General features: G+C 50.4%; 4 protein-coding genes across 4 annotated transcripts; 2 read left to right on the forward strand and 2 right to left on the reverse strand.

Annotated features, from left to right (window-relative positions):
- Positions 1 to 47: 47 nt before the first annotated feature.
- Positions 48 to 1,390, reverse strand: P152DRAFT_405721 (phosphatidyl synthase; the record flags this gene model as incomplete). Its single annotated transcript, XM_033676830.1, has 2 exons — positions 48 to 978; positions 1,032 to 1,390. The coding sequence occupies 2 exons, from the start codon at positions 1,388 to 1,390 to the stop codon at positions 48 to 50; spliced, it is 1,290 nt and encodes a 429-aa protein (XP_033529946.1).
- A 2,836-nt stretch (positions 1,391 to 4,226) lies between these two features.
- Positions 4,227 to 6,521, forward strand: P152DRAFT_477457 (uncharacterized protein; the record flags this gene model as incomplete). The annotated part of the gene is made up of 3 exons (XM_033681586.1): positions 4,227 to 5,342; positions 5,394 to 5,727; positions 5,791 to 6,521. 3 exons carry the CDS (start codon positions 4,227 to 4,229, stop codon positions 6,519 to 6,521), a joined length of 2,181 nt encoding a protein of 726 aa, XP_033529947.1.
- A 936-nt stretch (positions 6,522 to 7,457) lies between these two features.
- On the reverse strand, positions 7,458 to 8,323 carry P152DRAFT_226999 (uncharacterized protein). Its single transcript, XM_033674528.1, has one exon. It carries the CDS (start codon positions 8,094 to 8,096, stop codon positions 7,569 to 7,571), a length of 528 nt encoding a protein of 175 aa, XP_033529948.1. The 5' UTR covers positions 8,097 to 8,323; the 3' UTR covers positions 7,458 to 7,568.
- A 1,069-nt stretch (positions 8,324 to 9,392) lies between these two features.
- P152DRAFT_453002 (uncharacterized protein) lies at positions 9,393 to 10,939 on the forward strand (the record flags this gene model as incomplete). Its single annotated transcript, XM_033678333.1, has 4 exons — positions 9,393 to 9,653; positions 9,834 to 9,897; positions 10,050 to 10,101; positions 10,564 to 10,939. 4 exons carry the CDS (start codon positions 9,393 to 9,395, stop codon positions 10,937 to 10,939), a joined length of 753 nt encoding a protein of 250 aa, XP_033529949.1.
- Positions 10,940 to 15,239: the final 4,300 nt, after the last annotated feature.

Here is a 15,239-nt window from a genome sequence, read left to right on the forward strand (position 1 = left end):
TCCAAACCAAACTCCAGAGGCAGTGTCTCGTTGATCATGTCATCGCTTTAACCATCAATTGCGTTCTCTTGTCGGTAGGCTTTCGCCTTGGCCAACTTTCTTGCCTCCAATGCCATCGCGTGCTTGACGGCGCCTAACACATTGTCGACTGTTGCCTTAGGTTGGAAGCGTGGCTCGGTGCCTTCTTGATATACGCCAGTCCGTACTAAGATCGAGTACCAATTGTTGTCTGAGGTTTCGTTGTACTCGTTGGTGCCGCGGATATCCGACTCAGGCGTGTCTCCGACGAAGTAGACCGTCTCCGGTGGCGAGTCGATGGCGTGGGTGTCCTTCCGCCATTGCTGCAGCAGACGGGTCGCGAACTCGAAGGTTCCGAGCTGCGGCTTGCCAAAGGCGGTGGTCTGGAGCTCCTTGCCGGTCACGGCCTTGAACATCGCCTCCAGCGATACGCGAAGCGCGCCCATGCCGATACGGGTCAGGTCATGCGAAGCGCTCCAGACGACATCGTTGTGGGAGAAGAATACCGGGGGGCCTTCGTCGAAGTTCTCCGATCGGGTTCCCAGGCGGCCGTTCTTGCTCATCAGCAGGTCGAGGATGATCTGTTGATCGGCAGCCCAGTCGCGGCTATCGGCGAAGACGAAGATGGCGTCGATCTCGGTCTCGCCGAAATTTCGGGCCCTGGAGTTTCTAAATTCCTCGTTCGTGAGTCGCCGGAAGGGGGTAGTGTCGGCATTGTCTTTGATGATGTCACCGGGTGTGACGACGTCTTTGAATCCGTAACCTTCCGCAACCTGTCGACACTTCTCTCCCTCGCCGCCGACGACAAGGACGGTGTGATATCGCTCTGCCATTTCTCTCATGGGAGTATGGCCGCAGATGAACTGCCCCGGCGAGACCTCTTGCTGGAGCTGCTTGCTAAGTTGTACGCAACGCTCCTGTTCAGTCTTTCCACCGCCGTTTGTGACGAAGATGTATGGCCTGGGAAAGGTTAGACAATGTCTGTGTCGTGGAGCGTAGATGCCATGACTTACACTTTGATGCCATACTCATTCTGTCCATTGAGAGTCTTCATTGCCTCGATAGCCTCGGGAATGACCGTTCCACCCCGAATGAGGACACCGTCAATGTCGAACGCCAGAGCGAATTTGTCGGTGACAGCCGTTTCCATCGCTTGTTCAGGGGTTGAGGTGTCCGATCGAAGCTCATCAACCTCCTCTCTTGCGAGAGCCATGGCGTCAGCCACCTCGCTCGCACCGGATGGGGCCATGAGGTGTTTCGGGGGCATGACCACGGTCGGACCTTGGATAAGGTCCTCTCGGGTTGCCTGGATAGAACTGAGTCGACGGGCATGGTGTTGCGAGTTCGACGACGATTTGAAATGGGTCGGCATCTTGACAGATTCTTTCGCGAAGGAAAGGGCGAAAGTAGAGAATACTCAAGGCGGAAGCAGCTAATGAGAGAACGATTGCTGCTTAGATACAGCAAGATAAAAATAGACGATATGTAAATTGATACGTGTATATATGAAGAGTTATCTTGTTACTCGAGGATTTGGAAGATCAGCGAAAGGGTCTTGAGCGGTCGCCAGAGCCCTTTTATGTCTATGGTCATTCCGCTTGTTTGGGGAAGCATCTTCTTCCACAGTTGTTCATCCTCGAATGTGTGGAACCATGGGGTCTTGAATGCATGGAGAATGGTTCCCAGATTTCCCGATGAACGAGGGTGATGCAGATGAAATTTGGTACCCTAAGCCCATCCATCGCTCAGTGGAATGATTGCAGCCAACAGGGAGGCCGGTCGGCAATCTCTGGACGGTATACTCGGAAACAAGCGAAACGATCCCTGGTTCGGGTCCTCTGTTGGCCAAAGTGACCAAGAGATGAAGTGAAGAAAGAGTGGAGCGAAAGTGTGCAGACGAGAATGTTTAGGAGGGGGAGGATGATGATGAAGTGGACTATGACGTCGAAGTACCTGCTGAGGATTCAACCATTTCAATCCTTGCCGGGTACCTGATACCTCTCATTCGCCCGGAATGACGGTATCTCGGAGGTATTGTAACCCATGTGGGTACTGAGCCATGTTGCAGTTGCAGTTGCAGCAGTTCCATACGCCATCCGGTAGTACGTTACCAGTGGCGAGGTGCTTGTGTTTGAGGCATTGCGTCTTGTTGGGCACCGGCGTGTATTTTACCTGCATACTTAATTCCCCGTGTCCCCGCGATTGATGCAGTTGGTAGAGGATGTATTGTGCGGAGAGAGGGAAGTCGATATCGAGAAATGGCTCCCGGCTTGCGGGCCGCACAGGAGGATTGAGGCTTTTGAGGCTTGCTGCGCGTGGTAGCCGAAGACAATCCACCTCCTACGTCACACTGGAATTCAGCTGTCGTTTCAGCTACGAGATGAGCCAAGGGAAATTGGGTATTTAGGTCGGCTCCGAAGGGTCCGACTAACTACGAGCAGTAAGTCAGTAACAGAACCCCACGAGATCGACAAGAGAGCCTGCAGCCAGGCACTTTGCCGGTACGTTGAACATCAGATAGGAAGAGGAACGAAGCGGAAGATATCCATCGCTCCATGGTTTCTGCAGCTGCGGCTGACATTTACCATAGACATCGAACATCTGATTACCCTGTCCGATACTGGTAGGCTTCATAGCTACGTAAGAATGAATGACTCTAAGAAAGTCGAAAGGGAAGTAGAAATCACACTTGAGGGGGGTAGATTGGTTCATGAGGGGTTCTCACTTCTCAGGTTCTGCAAGGTCAACCCATGGTCGATTGTGATTATCGAATGTTTCATTGGCCTCATTCTAATCTGTTTAACTCGGTTGAGTTTAGACCGCATCATGCCGTCTGCTAATTTCCTGATGCTGACATGCCTGCCCTGTAACTACCAAGTAGATAACTACTAGATAGGTAAGTTATCTATGATCTATCCGACTATCATGCTAATCGCTACTCTACAGGGAGTCTACACACTGCAGCTCGCGAAGCCAGCATGTTCTGATATTATCACCTCCTCAAAGTCCTCGAAGTCCTCATGGCTCATATGAATAATGCTGTCGATTAATAATAGGCTCCAGGTCTCCCAGCGCTCACAGGACGGATCATCTCACATCTTCCACCGTTCGATATAGACCTGCAGTGCTAAATATTAGCGGTACGGTAGCTCTGTACTCTGTACGATATGCAGGCTTTCCGGACACAGCCCGCCTTAGTCGCTTGAAGCCTTTGGTCATATCTTGACTTCAAGCCCCCACGTGAGGAGCCTCATTGGTTGCGGTTCGTATTAACCTTTCCGGTGCGCCGAGTGCGTTGTTGAGGTGCTTTGTGCTGCATCAACCAGACCGGTAAGTGATCACATCAGCGCAGGAGACGTATCCTCGACAGTCCCTTGAGATGCCGCAGCCTCACATATACCGGAAGACACATGTGATGTCGATCCTGTCCTCCATTAGAGTGCTCCTGGAGAACCTCCTTCGCCCTCGGCTTGAACATAAAGGTGAAAGAATGCACGAATCCCCGTGAGTTGGTCTATCCCAGTATTTGAAGGCAGGTTGACATCAGAATATCCCATGCCAATGTCCGAGACCGCTATAAATTCGGAAGGAAATCATCGTTTGTGTGGTTGATGCATCCAGTACGGGATGTCGCCATCCCTCGGAAATGGCCGGAAAATCGAGTCATCATGGAACTTAAATGCTGTCGTGATGCTCCCTTAAAGCGATGGTGAAGAAAGATGGCATGTTCCGCAGGAAGCGCCGGAATCGACCAACATTGCTGCAATCAAACATCCTCTCGGATTCTACAGTAGACCTACGACTCTGGCAAATAAAAATCTGGATTCAGTGTTCCGAGCCTAGAATTACCGTACCAAGAGGCTGATGGTGTAGGTGACTATACAGTGTGCTAGACAGGACAAGACGCAGACACCCATCACGAGAAAGCGATGATATATTCCCGATGTTGTCAAAACCATATATACTAACCGAATGAATCGACTTATCAAAATCGCAGCCAATAAGACAAGGTATTGTTTGAATTGCAACGATGTCTGTGTGGAGGTTTTCTACTGTGAGCCTCACGATCATGTGCCCGTCGTCAGGCACCCAACGCTTATTTTGACCACACTTGACTTTGTTGCTATTTCGCTCTCTCTATGAATGAATGAATCTTGGTCTTTGCCCTGGCCTCCGTACACAGTTCTATAATTCCTGGAAAACGCAACATGAACTGGGTAGGTGGGAGGCTTCGCCGCCATTCCAAGGCAAACTCAAACACCGCGAAAGCGAGGCAGCGTGAGTATTTCGCGAAACAGAAAGGCAAGCTCGGCACGGAGTCGCTTTCATACTTCGAGAATTTCAGGCCCGACTTTCTACCTCCGGACAAGGCATCATCGCAATGGCAAGGTCGGCAGCAAAAGCTTGAAGAGTTTGAGTCAGTCGCTCCAGTTGTCAAACGGCTGATCTCCATGACCCCAAGAGTCACTGGAACCAGTAAATCTCACGGCCCTAAAAATTCGCTTCAAGGCAAGCTTGATCTGCGCTCAAATCATGCCGAGAGCGCCAACATAGCGGACAGACTTCAACACCAAGTGGTACCTCGGGCATCACCCTCAGGGAAGCTTGATGTTTCAGACGAGCACTCGAATCCAGGGGAGAAACTGACCAGAGAAGAATGGCTAAAAGAACAGAGAAACCGACTTCTCGCTCAAGATGATTGGGCGGGGCTTCGAGTTACCCAACCCTTACGCATGGCGTTCGTCTCGGACGCAGAGCGATCGATGATTGGGAAGCGTCGGAAGATTAACGGCGATGGCATATCGATGTTCGCCAAAAGACATCTCAAGCAAGCAAATACCACAACTCCTGAGCCGACTCTAATACAGACACATACGAATACTCACCACGGCGGGGACAAGGGAGACATCATTGTACGGATTGGCACGAATGCCTTGGACAGCACTCAACACAGTTCTCGTCCAAACTCATTGTCATTCGATCCTTTCGAATCACCAGACTCTATGCTTCTGGACCATGAGGCGAAGCCTTCTTCGACTCCATTGAAGAAAAAAATGCTTGACGTCAGAACTAGTATCCAACAAAGAGAGTTCCACCCCCAAATGGAAGACACGTTCAGAGACGACGACTTCCCCATGCAGCCGCCACCAAGTTCTGTCTCCTGGGTGCATACCCAGTATTCACCTACTCCGTATGCACAGAATACGCCTCCATCGATTTATGCGAGAGCCCCCGCTTCAGTTCCAATCTTCACTAACGCATATCTGCCTAACGACCGGCCATATACTGGCTACGCAGTGTCAGAAGAGGAAGATGATGATAGGGTGATCAATCCAGCTTCCCAAAACTACCCAAATATGCTAACAGAAGCTCAGTGTGCGGAAAATGCGCCGGCATGTGCACCGGAGCGATTACCCTTTGGGATTGACGCGCCCGTTCTCCCTGTTGACAATCCTGTCACTCCTGCTGCGCGGGCCCTCTCAATCATCACAATCTCAAGCACTACAAGCAGTGATTTGACGTATGCTGACAACCAATCAATTGGCAATGAGGCTGTTGGCAATATGCAGTGGGAATATGTACTTGGGGTTCCTCAAGGCAATGGTATTGCGACCATAGGGGGCAAATCAGGGGCAAACGAGAACGATTCGCAAACAGCTAATCCAAGCGGACACCAGCATAGGACAAAAACGCGAGCGCCTCATGAAGGTAATCCAATCTTGCATGAGTCTCAATCAGCCCTAGAACAACTGGACTAATACGGCACAATAGGAACTGAGGCCGGCCAGGGAGGCAAGGAGACTGACCAGAAACGTGAGCGGGAAAGGAATGAAATAGAAGAAGAAGAATTGTGGAAGCGTTTCGTTTTCGGGTCCGAGCTAGACAGTCGGCAATCCCCAACGGGAAAGGGGGCCAATGTGGAAAGGCAGGAAGAGCAGGATATGGGAATCAAGAAACATCAGGAGTCCTCCCTCACTGTGAACGTGGGTACGAGTTCTTCAAATTCGATTCTGTTTATCCAGCCATCGACACCACGAAGCAACGCAGCTACAAAGGCCTCAGAACCACTGAACACCAGTGTTGACTCCAGCTGTGCGCAGGAACGGGAACACCAGGACAACTCTGCATCCTTTGTCACCGGAAAACTTCCACAAGCTGGATCTGTGTCATTCATTAGCTCTTTTGCAGCCAGTGAGTCGAATCAGGGGTCTAACGGCGGTATTGATGCTCAGTCACGAACTGGTCAGCTTTCGTCCAAATGCCGTAGTCCACTGGAAATGCTACCGTCGCATTCACATTACCAGAATATGAAGTGGAAACGGCCGCAGCAATTCTCATCTGACCTTGAGCCGTCTAAATCTCAGGGCTTCACGGAACTGGTTTCGAACAGCCATCATGGCGCCCATCCGCCACGTCCATCAGCCTTCCAATACTTCCCTGGTCGTCCTGAGCATTCCAAGCCTCGGCCATTGATTGAAGTTGCGGAGGATATTGAGGAGTGAGAGATCCTATTCGATGTCTGACGAAGGTGGAACCTCCTAAGCATACCCACGCAATATCAAGCTCTAAATTCATCCGCGTTGTCGTTGAGCATTATCTTACCCAAGTTAAGTTATTATCTATCTAGTTAGTGATAAAGCTAAGATCCGGGTCCGGTCGGGAAATTAGCATATATAGTAGTCAGCACAGTCTTGTTCTTGCAGATCGAGTTTAACATGTTTTTCAGTCATTTCAGATAAATTCTTTCGAGTCGTCGATCTTGTTCATAGCTGCTGTTTTAATGTTGTAAGCCACAAAATCATAGCTTCGACACAACCCATATTCCGGGGTAGCTGGTTTCTGGACGGCTTCGTTTGGATGCCATGCGATCTCACCTGCTTCTAGGACTTGGACATCGATCGTCGTACCGTAGTCCTCAAAAGTTTAGGAATAGGAAGGTGGCAGGAAATGCGCCATCGATCTTCATATTGACCTCTTAACGAAAAGTGAGGTGAGCTGCTGAGGCCTGACTGTGCTCCTTCTTCAATGGGGCCCTCCAAGCCGCGATATTTTACTCGTACCAGCTGGGAATGACGCCTTCCCAGCGTCTAGGTATACCACGGTCTGGCCTCTGGCTTGAGCGAGAATGCATCCTGCAAGTCTATTCGACATCTGGTTACTCGGAGACGGCTCGAACCGACCCATAAACGAGGAGGTCCGAGCCTTACCCGATTGCTTGTTTTTCCACGCTCGGTCACAGGACACCGACATCTCAATATCGCCGCATTCAAGTGCCGAAAGATAAGACAAGAATTTCGCGACGCCTGCTGCGGCTATGCCAATAAACATCCGACAGTCCAAACAAAGTCAGGGAAGCTTGATCCTTGCAAAAAAAGCCTTCCATTGCGGCGTCCCAACCTTCCGGTTCCGCAAGTGAATCGATAGAGGAACGTTGCTGTGCCATACTGAGGATTCATAGGATTGCCGCTACTGTCTACGCATCCTTTCGCTGACAGAACCCCGCATCGTGCGGATAGCGTAGGCAGCTTTCATGCACATCAACATTGTATTCAAATCGTCTCAGCCTTGAACGTTGGTAGACATTCATAGCTCGCCCTGCATCCTGAGAGCGGAAGCCGGCAAAGGCGGGTGTTGTGAACATGAATGACACTTGCTTCGTATTCATCCGCAGTTGACTGCGGGACAGCGGTGGGGGATACGTGGATGCGGCATGTCAGCCATGGATTCCGCGAATAATCCTGTATGTTATGGGATTTAGCGCACAGCGGTCCTGAATCGAATAGGTCATATATCCTAGTTGTTTCTTTAAACTGCCAGGTCAACCGTCGTGCAGGTAACCTCCTGAAGACTGGTGAGTTCAAAGATGGAGTCGGATATGCATGTCTCAGAGCGGGAGTAGCGGAGAGGCCCAGGTGTTGCAGATGTCGTGCATATCGAACTCTTGCAAATGTGGGGTGATCGGACAATGTCGTAGGGAGTGGAATGTAGATGGATCTTTGGCAAGGGTATGCCCTCATCCGTGTCCTTACCCGCGTGTCACCCTGACTCTGACGTTCGAACACCGAACAGGGCATCATGTTCAATATTTTGAAGCGATCCAAAGTTGATAGATGACCCGAGCAGGCTCGAGGCTTTGGTGAGGCGTCCCCAAAGTCCAAACGGTTTACAGGGCGTTTGGTTGCAATTTGCTCCTGTAGGCTAACCGAGTACTGCGGCTACAATGCGTCTCCGCCTGGGCAGATAAGAATTGGCCTGCAGCCAATCCTTGGTGGAATGAGAAACATCCTCGCTCTTTCTATCCGCGGTGTTGGTTTCCAAAATATTGCCCCCGGAATCATCTGTTTGAGTATATCCCGAACTTGATTGGGGCGAATACTGTCCGCGGAGCGACAGGAACGAGGAATTGGTCGAATGCATGAAAACATACCATCGATAATGGTTTATCCAACTACAGGATATTGACGCCATCCCCAGAGTTGCGCTATGGGGTATTAACTGTTTTCTTTCCCTGCTTTCTTTGCCCCGCCGTGCTCACATACTATATAGGTGCACAAGATATCGGACCATTTGGAGTGAAAAGGTGACATTGGAGTCATGTGAGAAGCCGAATCTGCACGAAATCATTTGGGAGCGTTTAGATTCCGCATCTGCTTTACCATAGGACACAACACAGCCTATGAACAAGAGAAAATGCATAATTCTAGCTATAATGCGTATTACGAAAGGGTCAGAATCCTCGGCATGGAATCTAGTTATTCTAGCTTCATCTTAGAGTCCCGGCGTCGGAGAGCGTTTCGCATGCTGACGTGGTAAGTCCGAAGTATAATCTATGATATCAGATTGCACATCCCGGGTCGGGCGGATGCGATATTAGTATCCTGAAACGTTGTGACCTGCGAGAACTGAGAAGGCTTTGTACTGTTTGGAGTCCCTGGTTCCTGTCGATCATCGTACGTTTATTTTCCGCTGGTGCCGGATGCTCACATCCAATTCGAGCCGGATATGGGGTGCCGTAGTGCTCGCATGGCGGACGGCAGAGCATAACGAAATGTGAAACTTCCCTAGGTTGCAAAGACCAAAGAATCCGATCGGACTTGCCTCTAATAGATGCTCCATTTCCGCGGCGGTGGCTTGAGGATCGTATTTCGTATAGTAGCCACGTCCTGAGTCGTGTGCCATGGTTATGGCCTGATCCTCATCTCCCAAACGTTTCAAAAAGGAGACGTCTATTAAGGGATATGACGATTGACGAAGGTCCTTGCTGCCCCTCCCGTGGAAAGTTTCGCAGAGCCCATCACGCCGTAGGCATTGTATCGAGCTAATCGGAGAAAAAAGTAGGGAGGCGGTGCTACTGGTGATCCTCCGCTGGCAATATGTCCGAGCCTCCGAGGATTCACGATGATGATGCTCAGTGGGACCATCCCGCGCCATTCCAACTGGACGGCCACGATCCCCCTAAATTGGCGCGATACACGTACATAGTACATTTCTTCATCCTTGACGATGATAGGCTTCCCGGAAACTCGGCGCACCACGGATTGTTTCCGTTCACCGCATTGGACGCAAGAAATGGTGGCGCACAGTTTGATTGGGCGGCATTGAGACGAGGTACCGCCCAAAGAGGAAAATCGAGCGTCAGTTCGCGATGTCGCTGCGATGATTGGGCGATCTCGCGTCTCAAGTCTTGTTCTGGTCACACCGCCCATCAGTCAGATGAGTGCCTGGATTCCGCATCGTGACGATGGAATGGACGCGGATGAATGGATACGTTCTCCTTGATGCACCGAGATAACCATTCGATGGCACCAGTCCAGGCGGAGAGGGATCCGCAAGAATGGCATGGCGCCGACACGATCCTGGCATCTAAGAAAAGACTAGGTAAGTTACATCGTCTCGTATTTATGGTTTGGGCAGCCGACTTTCCATGGAGCAGCATAAGATCAACATCCTAGGAGGATTTCAAGCATCGGCTGTCTTGAGCCTCGATATGCCCCACCGTTGCGAGGACAGCGCATACTATTCATCTATAGAACTTGTATTGATAGTACCGTACGGAACTAAGCTGCAGGCATCCTCCGACAGGTACAGAACACGGCATGTACTGATGCATGCTATTGTGCCGAAATTTCAGTTGGCATCCATAATCTGTTGGATATCCAGATCATTTTAGGGCAGTGTGGTCCCCTTTCCTACACTGATCTTTTATTGGCATCGCAGGCCTCAGGGGCTAGCCAGTCCAACGGTGCTAACGCGATCACTGGTCGCTGCAAAAATAGCCACTCCACATTCCACAATGACACCTTCGTTCGAGAACTTGCTTAAGGGCAGACAAAGTCACAAGCCTTGGGTCTTTTAGCTTGATGGTCCGGTGAAAATACCTCCATCTCCAAGAGGCAAGAATGAGGTTGAATACCTACTTGCACACTAGAGCTTGTTCTCTATTCGTAGCATTCATGAAATCGCCAGCGCGGATTCATTTCTAGGAAGCGCTATCACTAACTAGTGGAACTTGGAGGGGTCCACGTTACTTTCTCACTTTCCGAGGTGTCCCCGTGAGGGTACCGTGTTCCAGTTGGACGAACGCAAAAGCTTCTGGAAATTCTTTCGAAAGTTCGATTCTCTTGGCCCGAATCCAATGTCCGGGTGTCATGGCCCCATGGCCATGCCACAAAACCAGGATCATACCAGAGACCTAGGGTCTATTCGAAGTGCAGCTCCTTGGGGAATGGGCACCCTATTCTGTTGTCCTTCTCCTCTTCTCGAAGCAGACGGTGCATGGCGGTATGCAATAATACCTAGGCTCAATAGGACAGGGTTGGACGAGGAGCAACTCAAGACCATACGCGACCCTGTAGGTCTGCTCGTGACTACTGCCCGCGGTGAGGGTGTGACGGATGATGCTGCACCAAGACTTCGATAACCCCATGTGTGAAGCCTATCTTCGCCGCATTTTCGTCTGCTGTGGGCGCTCTCGTACCAGCTTCGAATCTTCGATGGTCTCGCAAGGCGCCGAGTCGCAGGGTTATTCAAACGGGCAAACGACATGGTGTCGTTGCGCAATTTGACCTGCGGGATGCGACATTTGTTATTATGACAAGCTGAAGAGAGGAAGCTTCTAGGAGTCAGGGACCTGAGACCTCCTCCTAGTCGAAGGGTCAATAGGACGACGGGTCGGGACAAACCCTGCTTCGCGTGGATGGGACCAAGGCGCAAGGCGGCAAGGATCTTGGACGGATGGACGGAAGCCCCGTCAGCTTTGACATCGGGGTGGGTGTACCGTGTAACTGTGCATGAAGATTAAAATACCGTGGTGGGTGATTACATCTTCGTGGAAAATGAATCAGAGAATGGATAATGGAAGGTGACGAAGTAAGAACTGACGATCTTTGGATTCTTAGCTCCCGACGCCACGCGGTTGCGTTCCTGCACTGCGTCCGTCTTGGGAGAATTCCAGTATACGGAGATTTTCGTCCCACTCGTCCTGGAGTCTTGTACTGGGAAACTTCAAAATCATATATCTTACGGTGCTAATAGGATTACTTGTCTCGTCATCCGTGAATTTCGGACATGTTCTATCCTGGAAACACCCCTAGATAACCGACGAGGCGGTGGCACAAGCCACAAGGGACTTGGCGGAGTCTGGCAGCCTAGAGCATCGAAACAACGGCCTCATTCACTATAGCGGACTCATTTCCTGTCCCGCGATTCTTCATTACGGATTCTATTTGGGAAGCTCTGAAGAGTGAAGACTGAAAGCTACCGTACGTGCGTACCATCGAGAAGCGGATGGCTCCATGTGCAGTGCAACAACCACTAGCACCATGGCAACCCCCTTCAATGAATCACCCGAACTTCTGTGGACCGAGGAGTCTACAGGCACCAAGCCAAGGTTCAGGTGGTAATTCTATCAAGTTATCTCCTGCAGTACAGATGTACAGCAAGTCCTATCTTTCGGCATGGGAATTTCATACTCTATACCGATGCTTGACTATTCCAACAGGGTCGTAGTTTTAGGGCTTGGAATAGCTGCTGCTTTGAATTGTCCATTTGGCACTTAAATGATCTGATCCTCGGTCAGAGGTGTCGATACGGAGCAAGGAGGTCAAGGCTAAAAGTTGTACATAATAAACATTATTTCACTCTAGGGATAGGCTTTAATCAATTACCTATTGGACTCGAGGATTGGACCCTCTAGAGTGTAAGGGAGGGGTCGACGGGAGCTTAGGAGAAAGGTGATGCTGCATTCCCATTGTGAAGCACATCCATTATCCCCTCACGGATCACGGATTGATAGCCTTGCGAAATCATATGAAGGCTACGAACGACCAGCGGCAGCGGCATTTGGATCCTGCGAAACCGTCCTGGTAAATGTGACAGGTTGCTTTTGTTCCATTCGCCGTCTGCACCTGGTTAGTCACTGGCCTTCAAATGCCACCTTTGCGACGCCGCTCTATTACTGCAATATCAAATTCATATGGTTCTAGTTTGCTGGGATCACCGACGCTGCGGCATGCCGCAGTCTGCACGACAGTTAGAACGAAGCTGACGCTGCAGAAAGGCGAACCGCAGCGTTAGGATCCTGATATGCATCCTGAGAGAGGCTCAGCAAAGACATGCAGCAGTGCAAGCGGTGGTCGTGATCCTCCGTACACTCCATTCCTTACATTCCTGGTGGAGTCCAATCGAGCGGAATCACATTACACAAATCGCACCCAATTGCTCTCACGGATGGCCCGGATCATGGCTCCCCTCAGGGCTCAGCATGAAGTCTCGTGATGGGGTGTCTGAAGAGCCCAATGTGCTCCCTAGCTGCAGCGGAAACGCTTTGCAATTGGCAGTGACCCTCGCCGGTCTGACAAGGCGATGATAGGATCAGGATTCTGGCAGAATACAACTGTAGGGTGGATTCCTAACTTCAACGCCTCCCACCACCGCCAATCGTATCACGTATGGTGGAAACTGTACCTTTCAATTTGCATGGCAGCAGCGCTGCGGCATGCTCCGCGATACCACGACCCCACAAGACTACCTCCGGATGACGTCGGATATGGGAAGTTTTTTTTAGTTCGGGCTGTGTTCCATTCACCGTTTACAAGAACTGGCAACTAGCAAGAATAGCCTCCAACATACATCGAGGAGGAGAACACCAAGTTTGGAGAAGATACGCTGCGCTGTGGTGTCCTGTCGAATACCGCTGCATGAAGAGTCGGTCAAGGATACCATTGCGGAGGACCTGGATTGGACACGACATTCAATAGGCATATCACGAACAGGCCAGCTATCGTGATCCATAATCCATCGTGATTGTGTAATTCGGAAATCCACGACGCATTCCCCCATGCAAGGTTTCCACCACTGGCAGGAAGGCGGTGTCCAAGCTCCGCTGACTGATGGGGGATAAATCGGCGGTTACATATGCAGCAAGGAGCGTTTTGGGGTATTTGGGAGTTTGGACTGATATCTCGCGGCCAAGGCCGATGACTGAGCTCTCCAAATCTCGACAGCCGCGGCAGGACAGAAATTGAATGAAGCATCGTGAACATCCCGTCTAATATCCCGCTCGCCAATCCTCCAACCACCCCAGGCATATCGTTCATGTAGTCAGCTTCAAAGTCGAAAACAGCATGCACCAACCCAGGTAAGTAGGTATTTTCCCACCCCGTCCAAAACCCTGCGCAAGCCCCTGTGCATCTGTTCCTTTTTCCGGTCAAGATACAAGTCGAATGGGAAGCCTATCGCCAACTTTTGTGCAACCGAGCCAAACACGCGTGATCTTCGTTGCGCTGCGCTCAGCGGATGAGCCTATCTCGCTTCTGGATGAACTCGACGGAAGCGTGCCGTCACTGTTTCGCCGTTTCGCAATTGTCTGATCTGATCTCAATCCAGTCGGCATCGCTAGAACTTTAGTATTACGGGATCAGACCACGTCGAATCGCCGCCGGTCCCTTTTCCACAGCATCGACGAATCAGGAGAAGAACATCACGATCAGCATTCTCCTTTCTGGCCTCTAGAAAATCGGCCTCGCGCTGTCAGGCCGTCACCCATCCTTCAGTGGCAATCCAAACCGACTGTTTCAACGGTTATCCAGATCTGCAGCAAGGACAGTGGATAACAAGTGACAAGTGACAAGTGACAAGAGACAACTTAACGAATAACAAGGGGCGGTGAGCCACATGCTAAAATCCTATACGGATGTCGGATCGACTTGAGTCTTGACTCTCTAGTTTCTAGGGCCATCAAGTGAGAAACCAAATTAATCGTAGGTTGGTGCCAATCAAGGCATTCAAGAAGCGAACGCGTGGACATGGAGCGCATGCCGCATGGACCTCCCTTGTCCCCAGCTTACTGGTAACTATTATTGATATGACGAGGTGGATGGGGATGAATACGGAGTAAGGGGATGATTGTGTCCCTGCGCTCGGTAAAATGTGTTACCTCCTTTTTTTACACCTCCAACTCGGCTCCAAACCTCCCAGTGGCTCGGTACAATACAGAACGGTGTATTAGGTTGCAGGTATTGAATCCAAACCGACGTAATTAACACTAACCTTGCACCAATCCCTGTCCGACCTAGATTTCCCCACAGAAATTCTAATTCCTTCTGTTAATCCCTTCTTTCAAATCAAAGTTTCAAACATGAATGGAAGTTTGGAGTTTTAACGGACATCAGCGCCCCACGACCCACAACAGGAATCATCGTCATCAGATCACAGATGGTTTCCAGTCATAGCTAAAGTATGAGGGAAATTACTGTGGTATTAGCACGGTAGCTCACTGTCTCCTGTAATCCCGCCCTGTACTCCGTAACTTAGCTCCAGCAAAAGCTTTTTTTTGGTGGTTATCGTTGGATTTTTCCCAGCTGAAACGCTCATCCTTCTGTTCCCTATCGTTCTTTCCTTTCTTCCTTCCTATCTTGCCTATTTCAACTTTCACTTTACACATCGCTCCTTCCACAATAATTCCTCCCTCACCTACTTTTACCCCCCGATCCTCCCTCCTCTTCCTCCTCTCTTTCTCTCTTTCTCACTTTTCCATTTTCTTTCTACTTCTCTCTCTCACATCTATCCCATCTCATCGAACTCAGCTTCTTCTCAACTCTACTACACCTTCATCCAATCGGCTGGCCTTTGCATTGCATTGCATTGTTACGCGAAAATCTTCTCCCTTCCCTAACTGGCTCTTCGCGCGGTGCACGAGGCTTCTACACTCCTTTTAGGAA

This window comes from Eremomyces bilateralis (genome assembly GCF_010015585.1).
Source record: "Eremomyces bilateralis CBS 781.70 unplaced genomic scaffold P152scaffold_38, whole genome shotgun sequence".
NCBI lineage: Eukaryota > Fungi > Ascomycota > Dothideomycetes > Eremomycetales > Eremomycetaceae > Eremomyces > Eremomyces bilateralis.